Source organism: Vipera ursinii, assembly GCF_947247035.1.
Source record: "Vipera ursinii genome assembly, chromosome: 1".
Classification (NCBI taxonomy): Eukaryota; Metazoa; Chordata; class Lepidosauria; order Squamata; family Viperidae; genus Vipera; species Vipera ursinii.
In genome coordinates, this window is record NC_139512.1 from 281,417,330 (window position 1) to 281,434,354 (window position 17,025).

At 37.8% G+C, this 17,025-nt stretch overlaps 1 protein-coding gene across 1 annotated transcript in view; it reads right to left on the reverse strand.

Moving 5' to 3' along the window:
- Positions 1-2,950: 2,950 nt before the first annotated feature.
- Positions 2,951-17,025, reverse strand: part of UNC93A (unc-93 homolog A) — a 35,647-nt gene continuing 21,572 nt past the window's right edge. Inside the window, exons 4-9 of the mRNA XM_083366416.1 lie at positions 12,901-13,130; positions 11,442-11,570; positions 10,517-10,728; positions 8,131-8,266; positions 6,311-6,442; positions 2,951-3,290 (exon numbers count right to left, since the gene is read on the reverse strand). Coding sequence (XP_083222542.1) covers positions 3,019-3,290; positions 6,311-6,442; positions 8,131-8,266; positions 10,517-10,728; positions 11,442-11,570; positions 12,901-13,130 — 1,111 coding nt within the window. The 3' untranslated portion in view covers positions 2,951-3,018. The remainder of the gene's footprint in view (positions 3,291-6,310; positions 6,443-8,130; positions 8,267-10,516; positions 10,729-11,441; positions 11,571-12,900; positions 13,131-17,025) is intronic.

Consider the following 17,025-nt stretch of genomic DNA (forward strand, 5'->3'; position numbering starts at 1 on the left):
CAGCTGTTCCCAGATTACGCATGCATGGAGAGGGGGAGGGGAGGAGCCCTGCGTTCCTCTGTGGCCATGGTGCGCGCGCCCACAGGGACGGCTATGACGCATGCCATAGGTTCACCACCACGATGTTATACTATAATGCAGAATCTTTGATGTTGTGGTGTCTAGCATTTGAAATAGTTGTTTATTAGCTGTAAACTTTAAGGTAGGCTACAGTTTTAATTCCTTTGTTGTATTTATTTAGCCTTCCGTGCTATACATTCAGCATAGTTTGTTGTCCAGGAACTCTCTATGTACTGATAACTTCATGGCCACTGCTGTTTCTTCAGAAGCTTCTTGATTTTGGACAGGAAGGCTTTTAAGTAAAAGACACCTTCCAGCAGATCTGTCATCTAGCAATCTTTCAAACATAAGTCCATCCTCTGGGAAGCAGGTAGATCCTCCCGCTCCCAAGCTTGTCTCCAGTAATCTAATTTCCAATTGGTTTTTTTTTGGTCTTACCCATTTCATGGCTGTTGTTCTCAACTTCATTTTTCTTCCTGAAGGGAGCTAAGATCTATACTTCTTTGGGAGTGGAAGGTTCACATACCTTTCCCCTTGGGTGAGTTTGGATGATATTACGGGTGCTCTTGGGGCATAGCAATTATCCTCATGGTCTTCAGCACAACCCATCTGGTCCAGCCTTGATTCAGGGAGAAGGCATCATTTAAAATTGCATCTCTACTTTTGACTTTCTTAAGGTTCAGGTGAAAATTCAAACATTATCAAAATAAGCATTAACAGCTGCTTCTTACCTGGATCTTTCATGGAACAAATAAGCCACAATGATTCGAAGAGTTGCCTAGCAATGTGAAACAGATCTTATGAACACAAGCAAATATTGCCATCGTCACAAAAACCTTCAGCTACTCTTTCTTTTCTTTAGTGCGTTTACTTCCCAGTCTTAAGCAGAATCAGAGAGATCTTAGATTACCAATGACTTTATCAGCTCTTGTTCTTGCTGGACCCATGCAAAGTTCATCAGTTAAGTTTTCTTTAGCTTGGAAACAAAGAGTTGCTTGGAGCAGAGATATTTGCAGCCATTTAATGCCTAGAAGGATCACTGCAGAAGTTACTAAAAAATGTTGTTTTATTCTTTCGTCTCTTTGGTATATTAATAGTAAACCTGTTTTTTTTCTTTTTCACTTTTAAAAAGAATTTATTGTGATTTGCAATTTCACAATATTACTGTATGATTTAGACCGTATCAGTTGTTATTCCTGATATACAGTAGTTATATTCTGCATTTTTTAAGAGTGACTTTGGGGAATCAAAGAAAAAAAAGGAAAAAGAAATATTGCAGAAGTTGCTAAAGCACATCTCCCAGATTAAATAGCATTCATATAGGTAGTCCTTGACTTACAGCAGTTCATTTAATGACGATTCAAAGTTACAATGGCATGAACAAAATGACTTTCAGCCACTCCTTGCAATTACCACCATTGCAGTATCACTACAGTCACATGATCAAAATTTGGGCTTAGGCAACAAGGGATGTATTTACCACAGTTTCAGCATCCCAGGGCCACATGATTCCCAGCCATCCTTCAGCAAGCAAAGACAATGGAGGAAGCCAGAATTGCTTAATGATTGCCTGATTCACTTAATAACTGCAGTGATTCACTTATTAAGCATAGCAAGAAAGGTTGTAAAATTGTGCAAAACTTACTTAACAGCCTTGCTTAACAATGGAAATTCTGGTCCCCAATTGTGGTTGTAAGTTGAGGACTCTTGTATCTGTTTATTTTAATGTTAAATGATAGAGCAAGTTCTGACATGGATTGGTTGATTTTTTTTACACATACATACGTGCGTTGTTACTTTTTGGCACCATTTTTGTTTAATTAATGAATTAATACTAAATTTCATGAATAACATTAAATCTTAAAAAGAGCAAAGAGTTCTGAGGGGTAATAAACAGACGTCGGTGCAAAAGGAAAAAAAATAAGAATCTGCATTCTTACCTAGTTATTTTATATTTATCCTATGCCCACTTTGCTCACTTGGTAGAGCAGAAGAGCTACACAACACTGCATTAATTACAATAATATTTCTGATCTGAACTCTGGAGTTGGGCTTCCCTTAGATTCCTGTCATTTCATCAGTGGCCTTATCTTCCTGCATCAAATCTCACTCCTCTTTAGAAAAATCTTGTGATGGTTCACAGAACATAATTCAGAAAATATAATGAAAGGGGCGGGGGGGGGGGCAATGGAATGCAGTAGCCCCCAGTTTGGCCCCCAGAAGGCTCCTTCCAGTGCAAAAAGAATGGACAGTCCTTGGTGTGGTGCAGAGTTTTCATCTAGCAGAATATCTGATCTCACATGGAGTCATCGAGATCAGAAAAAAATTATGTGTCTCTCAGGGAACTCAGCTTGTTTCTGAATGTATGAGTTCTCATATTTGAAGGAAATACACAGTATCCAGTCTGTATGATCACAGCTGAATGCATACAAAATTTGACAGTTGCATAAATGGGGAGCTAGGATATGGCTCATTGCCTAGAATTCTTAACTCTAAAGAAAATGTTTACTCTTACTGATTTCAACAAGATCCAGTTGCAATTGTCGATTTACATCTGCTGTGCCAATACAAACTGTTTAGTGCAAATAAAAAGTTTTTTTTTATCGATTATGCATTGTTTATTGATTTTTTTAAAAACTATTTTTTTTTAAAAAAAAGGTAAAATGAAAATCAATGCTGTATTTGTCCATTATCCATCTTTGCTCCAGGAATTCATGTGGCCTACACAGGACTCTCTCCTCCAATTTGTTCCCCATAACAACAATCCTGTGAAGTAGGTTGGGCTCAGACTATACAAGGAAAGTTCATAATATGGCACAGTCCTATCAGAAAAGAAGAATCAAAAAAGAAGTGCCTTGACCCCTTCTCATTGTCACCATTCAGGCCCTTCTCTATTGTCCAGTAAATATCCTTATACAAGCTTTGATTTAGAACCCTTTTCTGCATAGAGTTCCTTACTTAGAGGTTGGTTGACTGAGCATTTTGCTGTGATGTGGTTAGTTCCTGCCTAGCAGCGTTGGGTGTTCCAGAAGACATTTTGGATTCCAGGTATTCGACTACTCCATAAAAGACCATTGCCACAATCAGTACAGGTAACAAAATGTACAGTTTGATAGAGACACTTAAGAAGGTGCTGTAGCCAAAGGCTATGACAAAGCCCAATGACTCCCACAGGCGGTAATTTGCAAAGGCTGCCTCTTTGTGCTTCTCAAATAAAATTCCATAGAGAGCTATAAAAAAAGAGAGAGAGAATTATATCAGATAACCTTTAAGACATCAACTCAGGTTTATGTTTATTTTAAGAAAAGACTGGACAGCCATTTTTGTGAAATGGTATAGGGTTTCCTGCCTGAGCAGGGTGTTGGACTAGATGACCTCCAAGATCCCTTTCAATGTTATTATCATTATTGTTGTTGTTGTTGTTCTTTTTAAACAACAGCTGTCACCCATTTCAAACAAAAGTGATTCTGCAATAAAGTATTTTATTATACCTCTCCTTTTGTATCAAGTATTTCCAGGGCGCTGTGATATATATAGACTGGGATATCTTTTGTGACTGCAGGGAGGGAGTGTTCTGATCGCATCAAACTCTTTGGCTCTCATATCTCTGCTCTGAATGCCAAGACTTTCCTGAGTCTTTTCTCTTTTTAGGTAGACAAATGGGTTTGCCTTCATTTGCTGCTTGGGATATTTTTAGCTTTGCTAATCTAAATGCAGCGCACACATATTCTGAACAAATGTGTCAGGAATGAATGAAAATGAATCCTACATTTTCTTTAGATATGCTCTAGGGGGCGCTCTTGATTAGTATTAGCTCCCTACTTTAAAATATAGAGTGACTTTCTTCAGTTCTGAAGGCTGATGATTTTTTGACCATTCTTCCTAAAATGTTATCCTTTGCTGAGAGAGCTGGGTTAAGGCTCAGCAATGTTAGTGGCTTTTAAATTGAGCTGTTCTTATATACTGCCCACTGACCACTCACTCATTCAGCAACTGTTTGAAGTGATGACAGCATTGAAAAAGGAGATTTATCACTAATCCTCAAAAACAGCATCATTATGATCACCGTCATTGTGATTTGGGCACTTTGCAATTGGTGTGAATTTAGGACAGTCTCAGCATTCTGTAGTCATGTGATTGCCATTTGTGACATTCACAGCTGACTTCTGACAAGCAGAGTCAATGGGGAAGCTTGAAGGAAGACCCAGTTATGCGATGTTGCACTTAATGACCTGTGGTGATTTGCTTCACTTAAAAACTGCATTACCAAGGAACAGAATTGCTGGTCCCAGTTGCAGCTGGAATGTGAGGACTATCTGCAATCCTAAAGCCTCAAGTTTTAAATGTAGCATGGTTCTTACCATTTAACTACCCTGTGAAAGAAAAGGAAGGGTCTTCTGAGCATGCAAGGAGAACATACAGGATCTCTTACAGAGACTACAGTAACTGACATTAGATTCTTCAGGTGGTATGCAGCCTTGATAACACTAGTGCCCAATGAACATTGCTTAGCGTGAAATCATGTAACTACTGGATTATTTAGATCAGTGTTTCTCAAATTTGGCTAGTTGAAGACGGGTGGACTTCAACTACCAGAATTCCTCAGGCACGCATACATATGTGCATTTATGCAAATAGTAATTTTAAATATCTTCTGATTTTAAATCCTCCCCCCTTTTTTTAAAAAAAGTTTGTTTAGAAGGCACCCTATAAAGAAACAAGGATACTTTCAAGTCAGCTGTGTGAGGATTTGGAGCAGAGATATATAATTTTCAATTGTCTTTTTCAGAGCTTCACTTTACTTTAAAAAACAAATGCTGCCCAACCTACAATTCTGGAAATCCCATGCAATTCCCCTCTAATTATTAATCAGGGTTAATCTTGCTTAGCTTCTGAGGTCAGCTAAGGTCCGCTGGATACTATTTATCAATGTGAATGATAAATAAAAATAAACCTTTATCCATAGCTTTCAAATGGGTTGTAAAAATTAACAGATATAAAGTAGGCTGTTAAGTTACATTATGATACTTTACCGATGATCTTTCTTAATTTTCCTGTTCTTTCCCTCTCCTTTTATAGTGTTAGTTTAGTAATTTGAGCTTACCATTTCTCAGAATTGGAAAGGCAAACAGAAACACACAAAGATCTTTGAATGAAACCTAAACAAGTCTGATTGTGGGGTGGTGCAGAACTTCAAGGCGGCAAACAATAAAAAAAACCACCTCTTTCAAAGGGTCTTAATGAGGTTGATGGATGCCAGGCCACTCCCTGGCAGTGAAATTCTAGATGTGCGGAATATGTTGCCTTCTAAGATAAATGTATTAAGTGTTGCTAAGTCTTAACAATTCTAAGAGATCAAATAATTTTATGGGTTTGGGATGAAGTCTACTCTGTTCATTATTTCAAGAGGAACTAATGTATCTAAAACTCTGACTATCCAAACTGCAATATGAAATCCTTTAGGTTTTTCCCTTTTTAGAAGTTTACGTGTTTTTTTTTTTAACTGAAATGGAAAAGTTGCAAAAAATTATACTTTGTAAAAAGCATTGCACTAAAAGGCAAATATTAAGGAAAAATGCAACTATGTATGTTCAAGAATGGACGCGGTGGCTCAGTGGGTTAGGATGCTGAGCTTGTCAATCAGAAGGTCGGCAGTTTGGCGGGTCGAATCCCGAGTGCCGCGTAACAGTGAGCGCCTGTTACTCGTCCCAGCTTCTGCCAACCTAGCAGTTTGAAAGCACGTAAAAATGCAAGTAGAAAAATAGGGACCACTATGGTGGGAAGGTAACAGCGTTCTGTGCGCCTTTGGTGTCTAGTCATGCCAGCCACATGACCACAGAGATGTCCTTGGACAAGCGCTGGCTCTTCAGCTTTGAAACAGAGATGAGCACCGGCCCCTAGAATCGGAAACGACTAGCATGCATGTGCGGGGGAACCTTTACCTTTACCTTATGTTCAAGAAATTGTATAGATATTTGTGAACATAGGAATGTGGGTGGATGTTCCTGCAGATTTTAAAAATTCATCAAATTTGCATAGAAATTGTGTGTGATCACTATGCACAGAAGAACAGGCCTACTACCCACGATAGGCAATCCACGAACATCACATAGATCCATCTAACAATTCCTGCTGAGATGACACTTTCCAGTAAGGCTAATGCAGTTATTGGAATTGATTATCTCCTTTCCATAAAGCCCACAATCCCATTTCATCTTTCTGTTGACCTTCTCTCACTATAAATGCTTACCATTAGTTAGTGTTTGCAAGATAGCATCTGCTACACCCCAAATGGCAGGTATTATAAAAAATAGGGCAAGTTGGCTTGGGTGAGGTTTCCAGAGCAGTAGTGCTATTATGCAGCCAAGATAGAGGATGGCACCTGTTGGATGAGGCAAAGATCATGAGAAAACAGTAAAGCACATTCTAATTCACACTTTATGAATTGAAGAACTACTTGGCTTCATAGGACTCAAAAAGCTCCTTACCCATAACTTCATTTCTAACAGCAAGTAGACTCTGGAAGAAAGAAGCAGGATTGGCCCATAGAAGGAACCAATGAAGGTAGTGCTTCTCAACTTGGCAACTTTATTCTCTATTGCCACAGAGGGCATGACTAAAACAAGGGCTAAAACTAAGGAAGGTGGTTTAGACTAGAGATTGGAAAGGACCTCGTGATTGTATGAAGTGTTAGCCAATGGAGAAGGCTGCCACATTATGTGGCAAGCTCTCCTTTGCTAAAGGTTTTCCACAGAAGGTGGATGATCTTCTACTAGATATGCTGTAGGGAATCTTGTACCTGAGCCAGGTGCTGGTCCACAAGACATCTAAGGTCTCTTCCTCTCTATGATTCTTGTACATCACTTGACCTTGCTAATTAAAGCAGCCTTTTCTCAAGCTACCACATTAGCCTCTGAAAAGATGCTGCTGCTTTAAGAAGACTACACATTAAGATTACTACAATGTGCCTTTAAAGCAGCAGCCTCCTTTTTCCAAGGCTCACACTTTAATGAATAGCAAAATAGTAACATTTGTCCAAGATCTAAACAATTATTCCAAAACATTTTCAAGATATGCATAGCTCTAATGTCTGTTTTTTGTTAAATAAATAAATAAATTAAATTAACATCACATATATGGATACATTGTAAAAGGAGTACCAGAATTGTTGAACTGAGGTCAGATACTGAAATTAATGTACTGGATCAAAATTTAATGAAGCCCGTAGGTCAAGCAATTTCCAGATCACCTTGTTCAAGTTGGAAACCTTTAACTCCTTTACCTCCAGAAGGTTTTCTGAGAAATCTTGGAATTACAGTGAATTATAATTTATTTTATTTTATTTTTATTTATTATTGGGACTTATATGCCGCCCTATCTCCCGAAGGACTCAGGGCGGCTAACAACAATAAAATACAATAATACAGAAGTTAAAAGGAAATTAAATTAATGGCCCCTGTAGAATAAATTTAAAATTAAAATTAAAATAAGTTAAAAATTAAAAACATAATTAAAATCCCTGTCAGTCCAGGTCAGCCTGATGGAAAAGAAGTGTTTTGAGGCCGCGGCGAAAGGACCGGAGATCTGGGGCCATCTGAAGCTCAGGGGGGAGCTGGTTCCATAGGGCTGGCGCTCCCACAGAGAAGGCCCTCCCCCTGGGGGTTGCCAGCCGACATTGTCTAGCTGACGGTACCCTGAGGAGGCCCTCTCTGTGTGAGCGCACTGGGTGATGGGAAGTGGTTCCCGGCAGCAGATGGTCCTGCAAGTATCCTGGGCCTAAGCCATGTAGGGCTTTAAAGGTAAGTACCAGCACCTTAAATCTCACCCAGAGGGCAACCGGTAACCAATGCTGCACCTTCGGAGAATTTTTCAATGAAGTTACTGATTCAGCAGATATATTTATCTATATAACTATTGGGACTGTTACTTTTCATCTGGCTAGTGATGGGAAGTCTAGATTGATTATGTCTCTGAGCAATTGCTTCTTAACTTGTATTCTATTCCTCATAGCTCACGTCAAATCCATTGAGATCATCACAATAGATAAGCACCCAGTTAGCCTTTACCTACCCAGTGTAAAGAGAACCTTTCTTCCAGTGAACTGGTAAATCTTGCCAAACAGCAAGGAGGCGAGTGAGTTTGTAGCTGAAAAGCAGATCATCACATATCCAACAAAGTTTATCCCAAGAGCACAGGTCACATAGGACTAGAAAGAAAATAAGAAAGAGAGAAGTGCCCACACAGTTATATTGTTATGCAGAACAGCAGCTTCAATTTTCATGTTTGCAGTTAAAGGTCTGACGAGTCCTTCGGAATGCTCGTGTTGAATATTCATGCAACACCTATATAACCAATAAAACATTCTTCTCTGTCTTGCTACAGAGCCTCTACATGTAATGCGCAGCTGCTGTGCAATATGGGTAGATGGCTAGGACTTGATCAGTTACTGCAGCTGTTGTTAAACACCCAAACAAGTGAAAACTGGACCCGGAATTGAAAAGACATAACCTACTCATTCTCAAAGTAGCATCCTCCAGGTGTGTTGTAATTGCTTGACAGCCTATCCCTTTGGTTACTGCCTGTTCCAGCAATCTAATAAAGGAAATATTTTCGGGGTTTCCTTGATGAAACAATGTCACCTGGGAGGTGCTGGGAAGTGTGGTGTGTCTCATGGTGTCTGCCTTATGGAACAGCCTTCCCATGGACAGACCCACCCCTTTTGGCCTTCTGGAAGGTTGCCATGACTTGGCTTTTCCCCCAACATTGGAACTGGATACTAACTGAATTCTGGCATTTGTATGTGTAACATGTTGATGATGATTTTTTTTATAGGTGCCTCAACTTGTTTTTTTAAATTGTTCTGCATTATGTTTTTGTATTTGTTTAGTACTCAGAATTCCACTGGTGGCCATATAAATGTAATAATAATAAAAAATAAAATTAGTAATTTCAACACATTGGAATTTTTAGCAAAGATGGAATTCTTTGGACATATTGAATAAGAATTCTGAAAGTTCTGATTCTGATGCAACTGGAAAAACCTGGCTATGCTCCTGAGCCTGGGGCACTACATGAGCCAACGATCCCGCCTCCTAGCTATATTGTTAATGGGCCAGATGTCTTGCTTTTGTATGTATTTACTATTTTAATGCTTTTACTGTTGTTATTGTTTTAAAATGTTTCTTTAAAGTTTAATTGTAATATATGTTATGAATTGTAAGCTGTCCAGAGTTGTTTGCTGACATGGGCAACTATTGAAATCAAATGAATAAATGTACAGTATGTGTACACACACACACACACACACACACACACACACACGGGTGGGAAAAGCTAATGTTGAAATTTTTTACCTAAGAAAAATTCAGCATGGTTAATTGGCAACAACTCTGGGAGTTGCAATCCTCTGGGAGCTGAAATCCATCATGTTGGGAAACATTGGTGTAGAAATGGTTTGCATAGAGAGAATAGTTAATACAATATAGTTAATTGACAAATGCATGACCAATTCAGAATTTAAAAGCATCAGAATGCAACATGTTCAAACAAGGGAGAACCACCGGGAGACAAAAACATGGTGGCAAAAACATGGTCCAACTGAATTTTTCTAAACATGTTTGGATCTGCTGTCTACTTTGTTTTTTTTAAAAAAAAAATTATCATTTTTTTCCGTGAATACATTTCATTTGAAAATGCATGTATATTTCAGTGTGCATTCAATTTTCTGCTCACACCCTTTCAAGCAGAGCATCCTAATGTTGCAAGACCAGCACACAGGAGCATAATGGTCTGCAATTGATCTGCAGAGTGACTAGTTTGGGTCTACAGGACAATCATTTACATTAAGCTGGACAGCAGTAAGGAGCTGGAGGTGAAAATGGCACCTGCTTTGCATTCCTTCAAACTGAATCTGCTCTCTTCCAAAGATAAAGTGGAGGATTTGCTCCTCTTGGACAATACAGAAGAGTGAACTCCTGGTTCAGTGAGGTTTTGTACATGGAATTGAAGGGGACAACCTGTTATTCTTTGCCTCAGGCAATTAAAGGCTTGGTCTGATTGTGAATGCAAATCCCACTCCAGAACTAGGGATTTTGTAATTTGTAAGCTACTCTGAGGTAACTTTTGATGAAGTGGTTTTATAAGTTAACAATTCATACAAAAACTATGCCTACTGATAGAAAATAGTTCTCCTGGAATGCCTTGCTACCTATACTTATGCATCTTCCATCCCATTATTATTCCCAACTTTTCTTTTAAAAATATTTCCAGGAATTAGAGCCAAAGAAAACGTACAGATAACTACATCTGATGGCACATCATTTAGATGAGTTTTCCAGTCCCTTGAGAGAGTCTACACTGGGCACTGTGTGCAGTTCTGTTGTCGACTTCTCCTCCTTCTGCCTCTTTTCACTTAGCACCTGAAATAGATTAGATAACCCTGTATTTTATAACCCACCTTGTTATAGTCACCAGCAAGGAATCCTTGTTCAAGTCCACTATACATAGTCAAAGGTATCAAGAGGCACTGGCGTTTATCTTTAAGATGTTGAAATGTTTCCAGAAAAGTGGATCTAAAGGATGACACAGTCTTTTCTTCACTCTCTGCTTGGTTGGTTGAGATTTGATCCAGAAATGTAGTCACTAGCAACACAGCTAGAATCTGACTAGCTGAGAAATGAAAGGATGTGTTTGAACAAACAAAATTAACAGCGTACATTGTTGTGTTTGGAAAAATTGGTATTTAATGATAAAGTCAAATCAAGTGCTATTAATTTAAATCTAGCAATATTAAAAATGTCTCACTTTAACCTAAAGCAAAATACTTTTGGGGCATCCTTTTTTCACAATTCTTTTTGCTCAGCTGTGACGTTTGTGTTATGACAGCTAGCAGGAAAAAAAAAAACACCACAGTCTGCTGTTGCATAAAACATTTACCACCATTCCAGGTCAAATCAGAGGCTTTACTGAGATTAGCATGAATGCAATATCACACATCTGTCAATATCGTTTTAGTCCAGATGAGCATATTTTTTGAGCCATTTCCTTGCAATAATAGTATTTTCTGAATTACTTGTGACGGGACATTGTACTAAAAACAGGAATGTTACTTTTTATTACTTTATATTGATGGAAGTCAAAGTATATTCAATCCAATCAAATGGATTGAATATAAGAATTAAAATGATCTACAAAATATTCAGAATTTGGTAAGATTTGCAAATTTTCCTAGATAATCTCCTATCAAGGCGCTACCTAAACTGAGAACCTAGTTTTAGTAAGGTCCTGCATTGTGTAACTTTAAAATGTACTCTGATACATTATACATACAAATTATGTATGCTTTCCTTCATGGAATGCCAAAGATGCCTGAGAGGGCTTACCTGTGTAGATTCCCATCAAAGTGTAGATCAAAGTATTAGATGGTCCTTTTGATGTCACAGTCCTATTTGTGATGTTTATCACGCAGCTGCCTGTACCACAGCACACCAGATCTGTTTCTGTGAGATTCACTAATACATTAAAAACATAAAAAGGAAAAAGGGATTTATTAATGGTCAAAATACAGAGAAAAATGAAGGCTGCATATACAAATGAAGGCCAAATATACAATCAAGGTGTGATTCTGTGTCATCAGTTTTCAAGCTTTCTTTTAAAGAAATTTAAACTGTCTTGGAGTTCTTATTTCTAATCCAAGAAATATCCATGGGATCTATGATACTCTCTGAACTTGGTTCATTCATACGTTCATTCATTCAATTTCTATAGCCACCCATCTCAGACAGTGACTCTGGGTGGCATTCAGTTCAAAAAAGAATACTACAATTAAAAATATTAAACACATTTTAAAACACTAAAAACATCCAGATGAAATATACATAGGTGAAAGATACATGATCTATTAGTAATACAGCCAGGAAACATGGTCATTGAGCACCTCAGGCACAGGAGCATAGCCAGGTTTTAGAATCTTATGAAAGGCTAACAGATTGGGGCCATTCTAATCCCCTCTACACTCTGTTGTGTAAAAGACAAATTCCTAAGTGGTGTCTACTGTGCATTCTTGCTGCAAAGTCCTTCTCTCTAAATTGCTTTTCTGGGTCCAGAAGTTCAAGCAGTTATATCAAGAACTTGCTAATGTGTTGATGCACATGATAAAGGTTCACAGTAGTATAATATTATTTGTGAATTCCCCCCCCTCAACACCCCCCCCAGTAATTTTGCCTTTAAGTTGAGTATGCTCCTTTGAAACATTTCAAGAATATAACTAACAGTTTCTGAATTGTTCCTAATAGTAACGTTTGGTCAATCAGGGACTTATATCCATTATGAATAAATCTTTGTAAAATTGCCCCATTAGCAGTGGTTTTAATTAGTAACATTCAATCCCAAACAATTTCTTAGAAGAAGTAACTACTGTTCTAATCCATCTAGCCTCTATTATCCTTACACTAAAGGATTAAATAAAACTTAAAGTAAAAATAATTAAAACATAGAATATAAACCCATAGACTGATTCTTTAGAGTAAATGCTAGAAACATCATTTGTTAGGGTCAGCTTGGTAGTTTGTCAGCAGATTCGTAAAACTAGTGTAAAATTGCATGGAATTATCTAATATGCTAAACCAAAATTAAGAAACTACGTTCTGATTTAGTGCAATATATGAACTATATCTGGAATCAGTTATTTGCAAGCCCAAGAGGCAAAGAGAACATAGGTCAGTTGTAATATTCGACAAGAGTTTTAAAAGCCTTAAAACATTTCTTTTCTCATTACATTATTTACAAATAACATAGGCTTCATGTGTCTTCTTTACTACATGTCTACTTAAACATAATTACCTTTGTTAGGAGTCTGGTCAAAGACCAGAGAGGCTATTAGATTCCCCCAGACTCCAGAGGACCGGTATATCAAAAAGAAGATTCCAAAATACTGGGTAACTATATATTTTTCAACTTTCCCCACTTTCTGAGCATATAAATTGCCAGCCATAGTAAGGTAAGTACACTTGGCTGACCAGAGGGGGGCTGCTCCCAGTCCTAAGATCATAGATGTGGGGATGAGTGTGAACCTGCCAAAAATACGCAATTTGGTTATTTTTATGAAACAAAATATAAATCCAAAATACTTATCATTCCACTGAATTTCAGAGAAATGTCTTATTTGTACTCCCTCTGCAAGGACAAAAACAGAATGTAAAAGAGGCAAATAATGATTCATGTGTTTTGTCATCATCACTCTAATGCCAATCCTTACATAGTTGCGGATGAGGTCACGACACAAGTACAGAATTAAGGCATCACCAACAGAGGTTCAAGTCTTTGCAACTTTGGCACCAGAAACTCAAGTGATGTCCACCCTCTATTTGTCTAGTTACACAGGGGTAGGCAACCATGGCTCTTTTATGACTCATGGTCTTCAGCTCCCAGAAGTTTTATTGGTTTTCCAGTGAAAATCTACATATTTAGAAAGCATCATGGTGACTGGGTAATCAGAGATTCAGTAACAGAGTTTTCAGTACATAATTCAGGTTACATTATCAAAACATCCTTCTCTATTTCCCTTAACATTTCATGCAACAAGTTTAAACTAATGAATTTCTAGAAATAGCATGGTCAGTTAAAAAATTTGTCAGTTCAATTTCATTGAGATATATCTATGTCCTGTTATTAAATTTTACCTAATTTTAATTTTATAGTATTCAAATTTAGCCTTTAACATCCCAAATAATATTCACAATCCAAATTTCCCTTATTTCATTACACCAAAAATGGTAGCATTTACCATATACACAATAGCTGAATAGCTATGCTCTACCTAATAAACATTGTCTGTTTCACATTTTAATACATCACATGTTATTGATAGGACCACAGCCTATGTTTATCAATCTACATCTACTTATACACAGCCAGATTCTGTTTTAAATTTTTGCTAATTGTTAATTTTTAAATAGAATAATCAAACGTCTTTTAACATCAAACATGGGATCCATAAGCCAAATTTCCATTATGTCAGTGTACAAATTTTGTCTAAAATAAGCCTAATAAATACATAAACACATTCTAGTTCTATCTCATAAACATTTTCTGTTTTAGGTCCTGATAGATCACTGATTACTAAAGGAGCAGCCTTTAATAGTTCTCTAAGAACTCACTTTTTAAATCTAACTCTAGCTTTCTTTTTTTTGCCAATCAGGTTTCCAGACCAAGGACTTTAGATTGCCAGATGAGTCTCCCTTCACTCTAATACATATTATTTGAATCGAAGGAGGCCATCTAGCCATCAGTAATCCACAAAAACCAAACCATTTGTAATCATTATGTTGTTGCCCTGTTATGTAGTTCTATCTCTGTATTTGCTCTAAAAACCAGTTCAGTCTGGATTCCTCTTCCATCTGGGTTCATCTGCTTTAAGTAGACTTATCCAGTTTTGCAGTTAGTGCTTGGTTATCCAGGCTTTCAGGAAACTGTCTTTGTTGATCTTCCACGTCCTCTATGTTAGTATCACTATCTTGCACATAGTATACTTCTGAAGTTGTAGGCTCTTTTGATGAAGTCAAGAGTTTGAGTATTAAGTTTTCCCATAGTTTGTTGTTGGTCCTTAAGGTTATTTGCCATAGTGATAGTTCCTTTTACTTTTAAAGTTGTTGGTTCTTTGGATAGAGTCAAGTTTTTAGTATTAGTTTTTTCAATATCTTGTTGTCGTACCTTGTATTCCTCTGTCTCAATAGTAATTTGTTCCAGTTTTGTTATATTCTGAGTTGCAAATTCTTTAGTTAAAGTCTGGGATACAGTTTATAACTTGGAGTTGGAACCTAAATTTTCCAGTCTGGAGATAAACATCTCAGTGACTTTATGGATTGTTTCTAATATGAGCTTTTAGTCAAGTGAGGTTTGTGGCTGATCAGTCTCCATCTTGAAATAATGGTAAATAGTCCTTAATGGGGGCTAATTTTTAAACAAAAGTCAGTAATTCACCCCCACAAGCCTTAAATTCACCTCCAGCTGTTTCAGGTTTTTATCTTTAGCTGATAATGTCAAGGGCAGTTCCAAAATATAAACAGGTTTATTTGTGAAAAATATTCACTTATTCTATCAGGTTTGGCCACAAGATGTCCCTAATGTACTTAAAATCTTTTTCAGACAGAGTAAATTTATCAGTTTTGAGTCCTTTTAAGTAGTTCTTTTCTCCCTTTTTTAATCAGATAGATAGAATAGCCAGTTTCTGTAAGAATAGGAGTTTTGGGTTGCCAGAAATAAAGAGTTAGTAAGTCGAATTAAATAGTATTATTCTGTTCAAGGTTTTCTTTTTTCTCCCGACATGATGAGAAGCCGCCTTTAAGGAGGATGGTGGAAAAAAGGATCCTTTCCCTCTCTCCTTGCTGGGGGAAGCAAATTTAAGAAGCTTTTAGCAGGAAAAGGTAGACAATTAGGAAAGGAAAAAGGCAATACTCACCCAGTTTTCAAGTGCTTTCAAGTGCTTTGTTGTAATTTTGGCTTTGGCAGGAAATGTCTGAAGGGATGGGCCATGGGAGTGGCCGATCCTTTCTTCGTGGGTTCGGAGAGTTGCTCCAAGCTGGCGGGAGGGCCTCCACCTTTCTACCGCCAACAGGAGAGTCCTCTCCCCCGCTTGTCGCCCCTCCAGGGTGGCTTTGGACCTCTTTACAGGGGTCCCCTGGCGAAAGAAATCCAGACGATGTGAAGAGCCTTCTCCTCAAACGTCTGGCCATGCTGTGATCCAGAACTGGAAGCCAATTCCCAGAATTCCTGAGCCAGCATGATTGGCTCAGGAATTCTAGGAGTTGAAGTCCACGAGTCATAAAAGAGCCAAGATTGCCTACCCCTGGCCTAGTATAATAAATATGGCTGTTTCTGGATAGGCTTTCCACAGTGAGCCAGGCATTAATAAAATCAAAACTATGCTTGTGTAATGAATTTTACGTGGGATGACCCTGTGAGTGATTTAGAAGCTGCATCTGTTTAGAAAGGAATGCTACATTTGTTCAGTTGGACGCCTTACCATTCATATTTAAAATTTATTTCCTAAATTTGTAGAGTCAGTTTGCTGTAGTTATATAGTATATAGACATATTTCCCCTCTCCCCAGTGTAAAAGAATATGTTTTAATGATAGCTCGGACAATTTCACGGGGATCATTGTTTTCACATGAAAAGTAAAAGTGTATTTTCAGGGTTACCTCAACTATTTCAGTCTGTTAATAGAAACTGATGAACATCAAGGAGGCATTCATGAAGATCAGGGGTTTTTTTTGTATACAGAGCTATAAACAAATCCACTAGAAATGCCACGTTGCTCAAAGCTTAAATATACAAGCTCTCCACATAAACAAATGTGCTCACGAGGAACCTATTCTCCTAAATCTTCACTCATGATTTGTCAGGACCAAGAAAAAAAATCACACAATTTTCAACCTGTTTTGTTTCAAAGTACCTTCTGTTCATTTTTTTCTATACATTGTGGGTGTTGTATGAACTCTATTTTTCTTGCCTATAAAGTAAGTCCTGAAAGAAAATTATTTGGATCAGGCCTTGGAGAACAAGGGAAAGATACAAGCCAATATTTTCACTGAAAAATACACTGCTTATATGCTCATTGCTCCTGTGATCCTTCTACTAGGTGAAAATGCATGGACACGAAAGTTGCCCGTAACATGATTTTCACAACTGAGTATGCTACACTGGTTAAACGATTGCAACAGGCCTCAGGATACTCAAGTTCAATTTTATCCTCAGCCATGGAGATCTCAGCTTAGTCTATTCTACAAATGTCTTGTGGGAGAAACATGATAGAGGGAGGGTTCTGTACACAACCTTGAGTTCCAAGAGAAAAAGTGGGATTGCAATCTAACAAAATAAATAAGCAAACAAAAAATTTGCTTGCTCTGCCTCTCCCCCTCCCTCTCCCTCTCCCTCTCCCTCTCCCTGTCCCTCTCTCTCTCTCTCT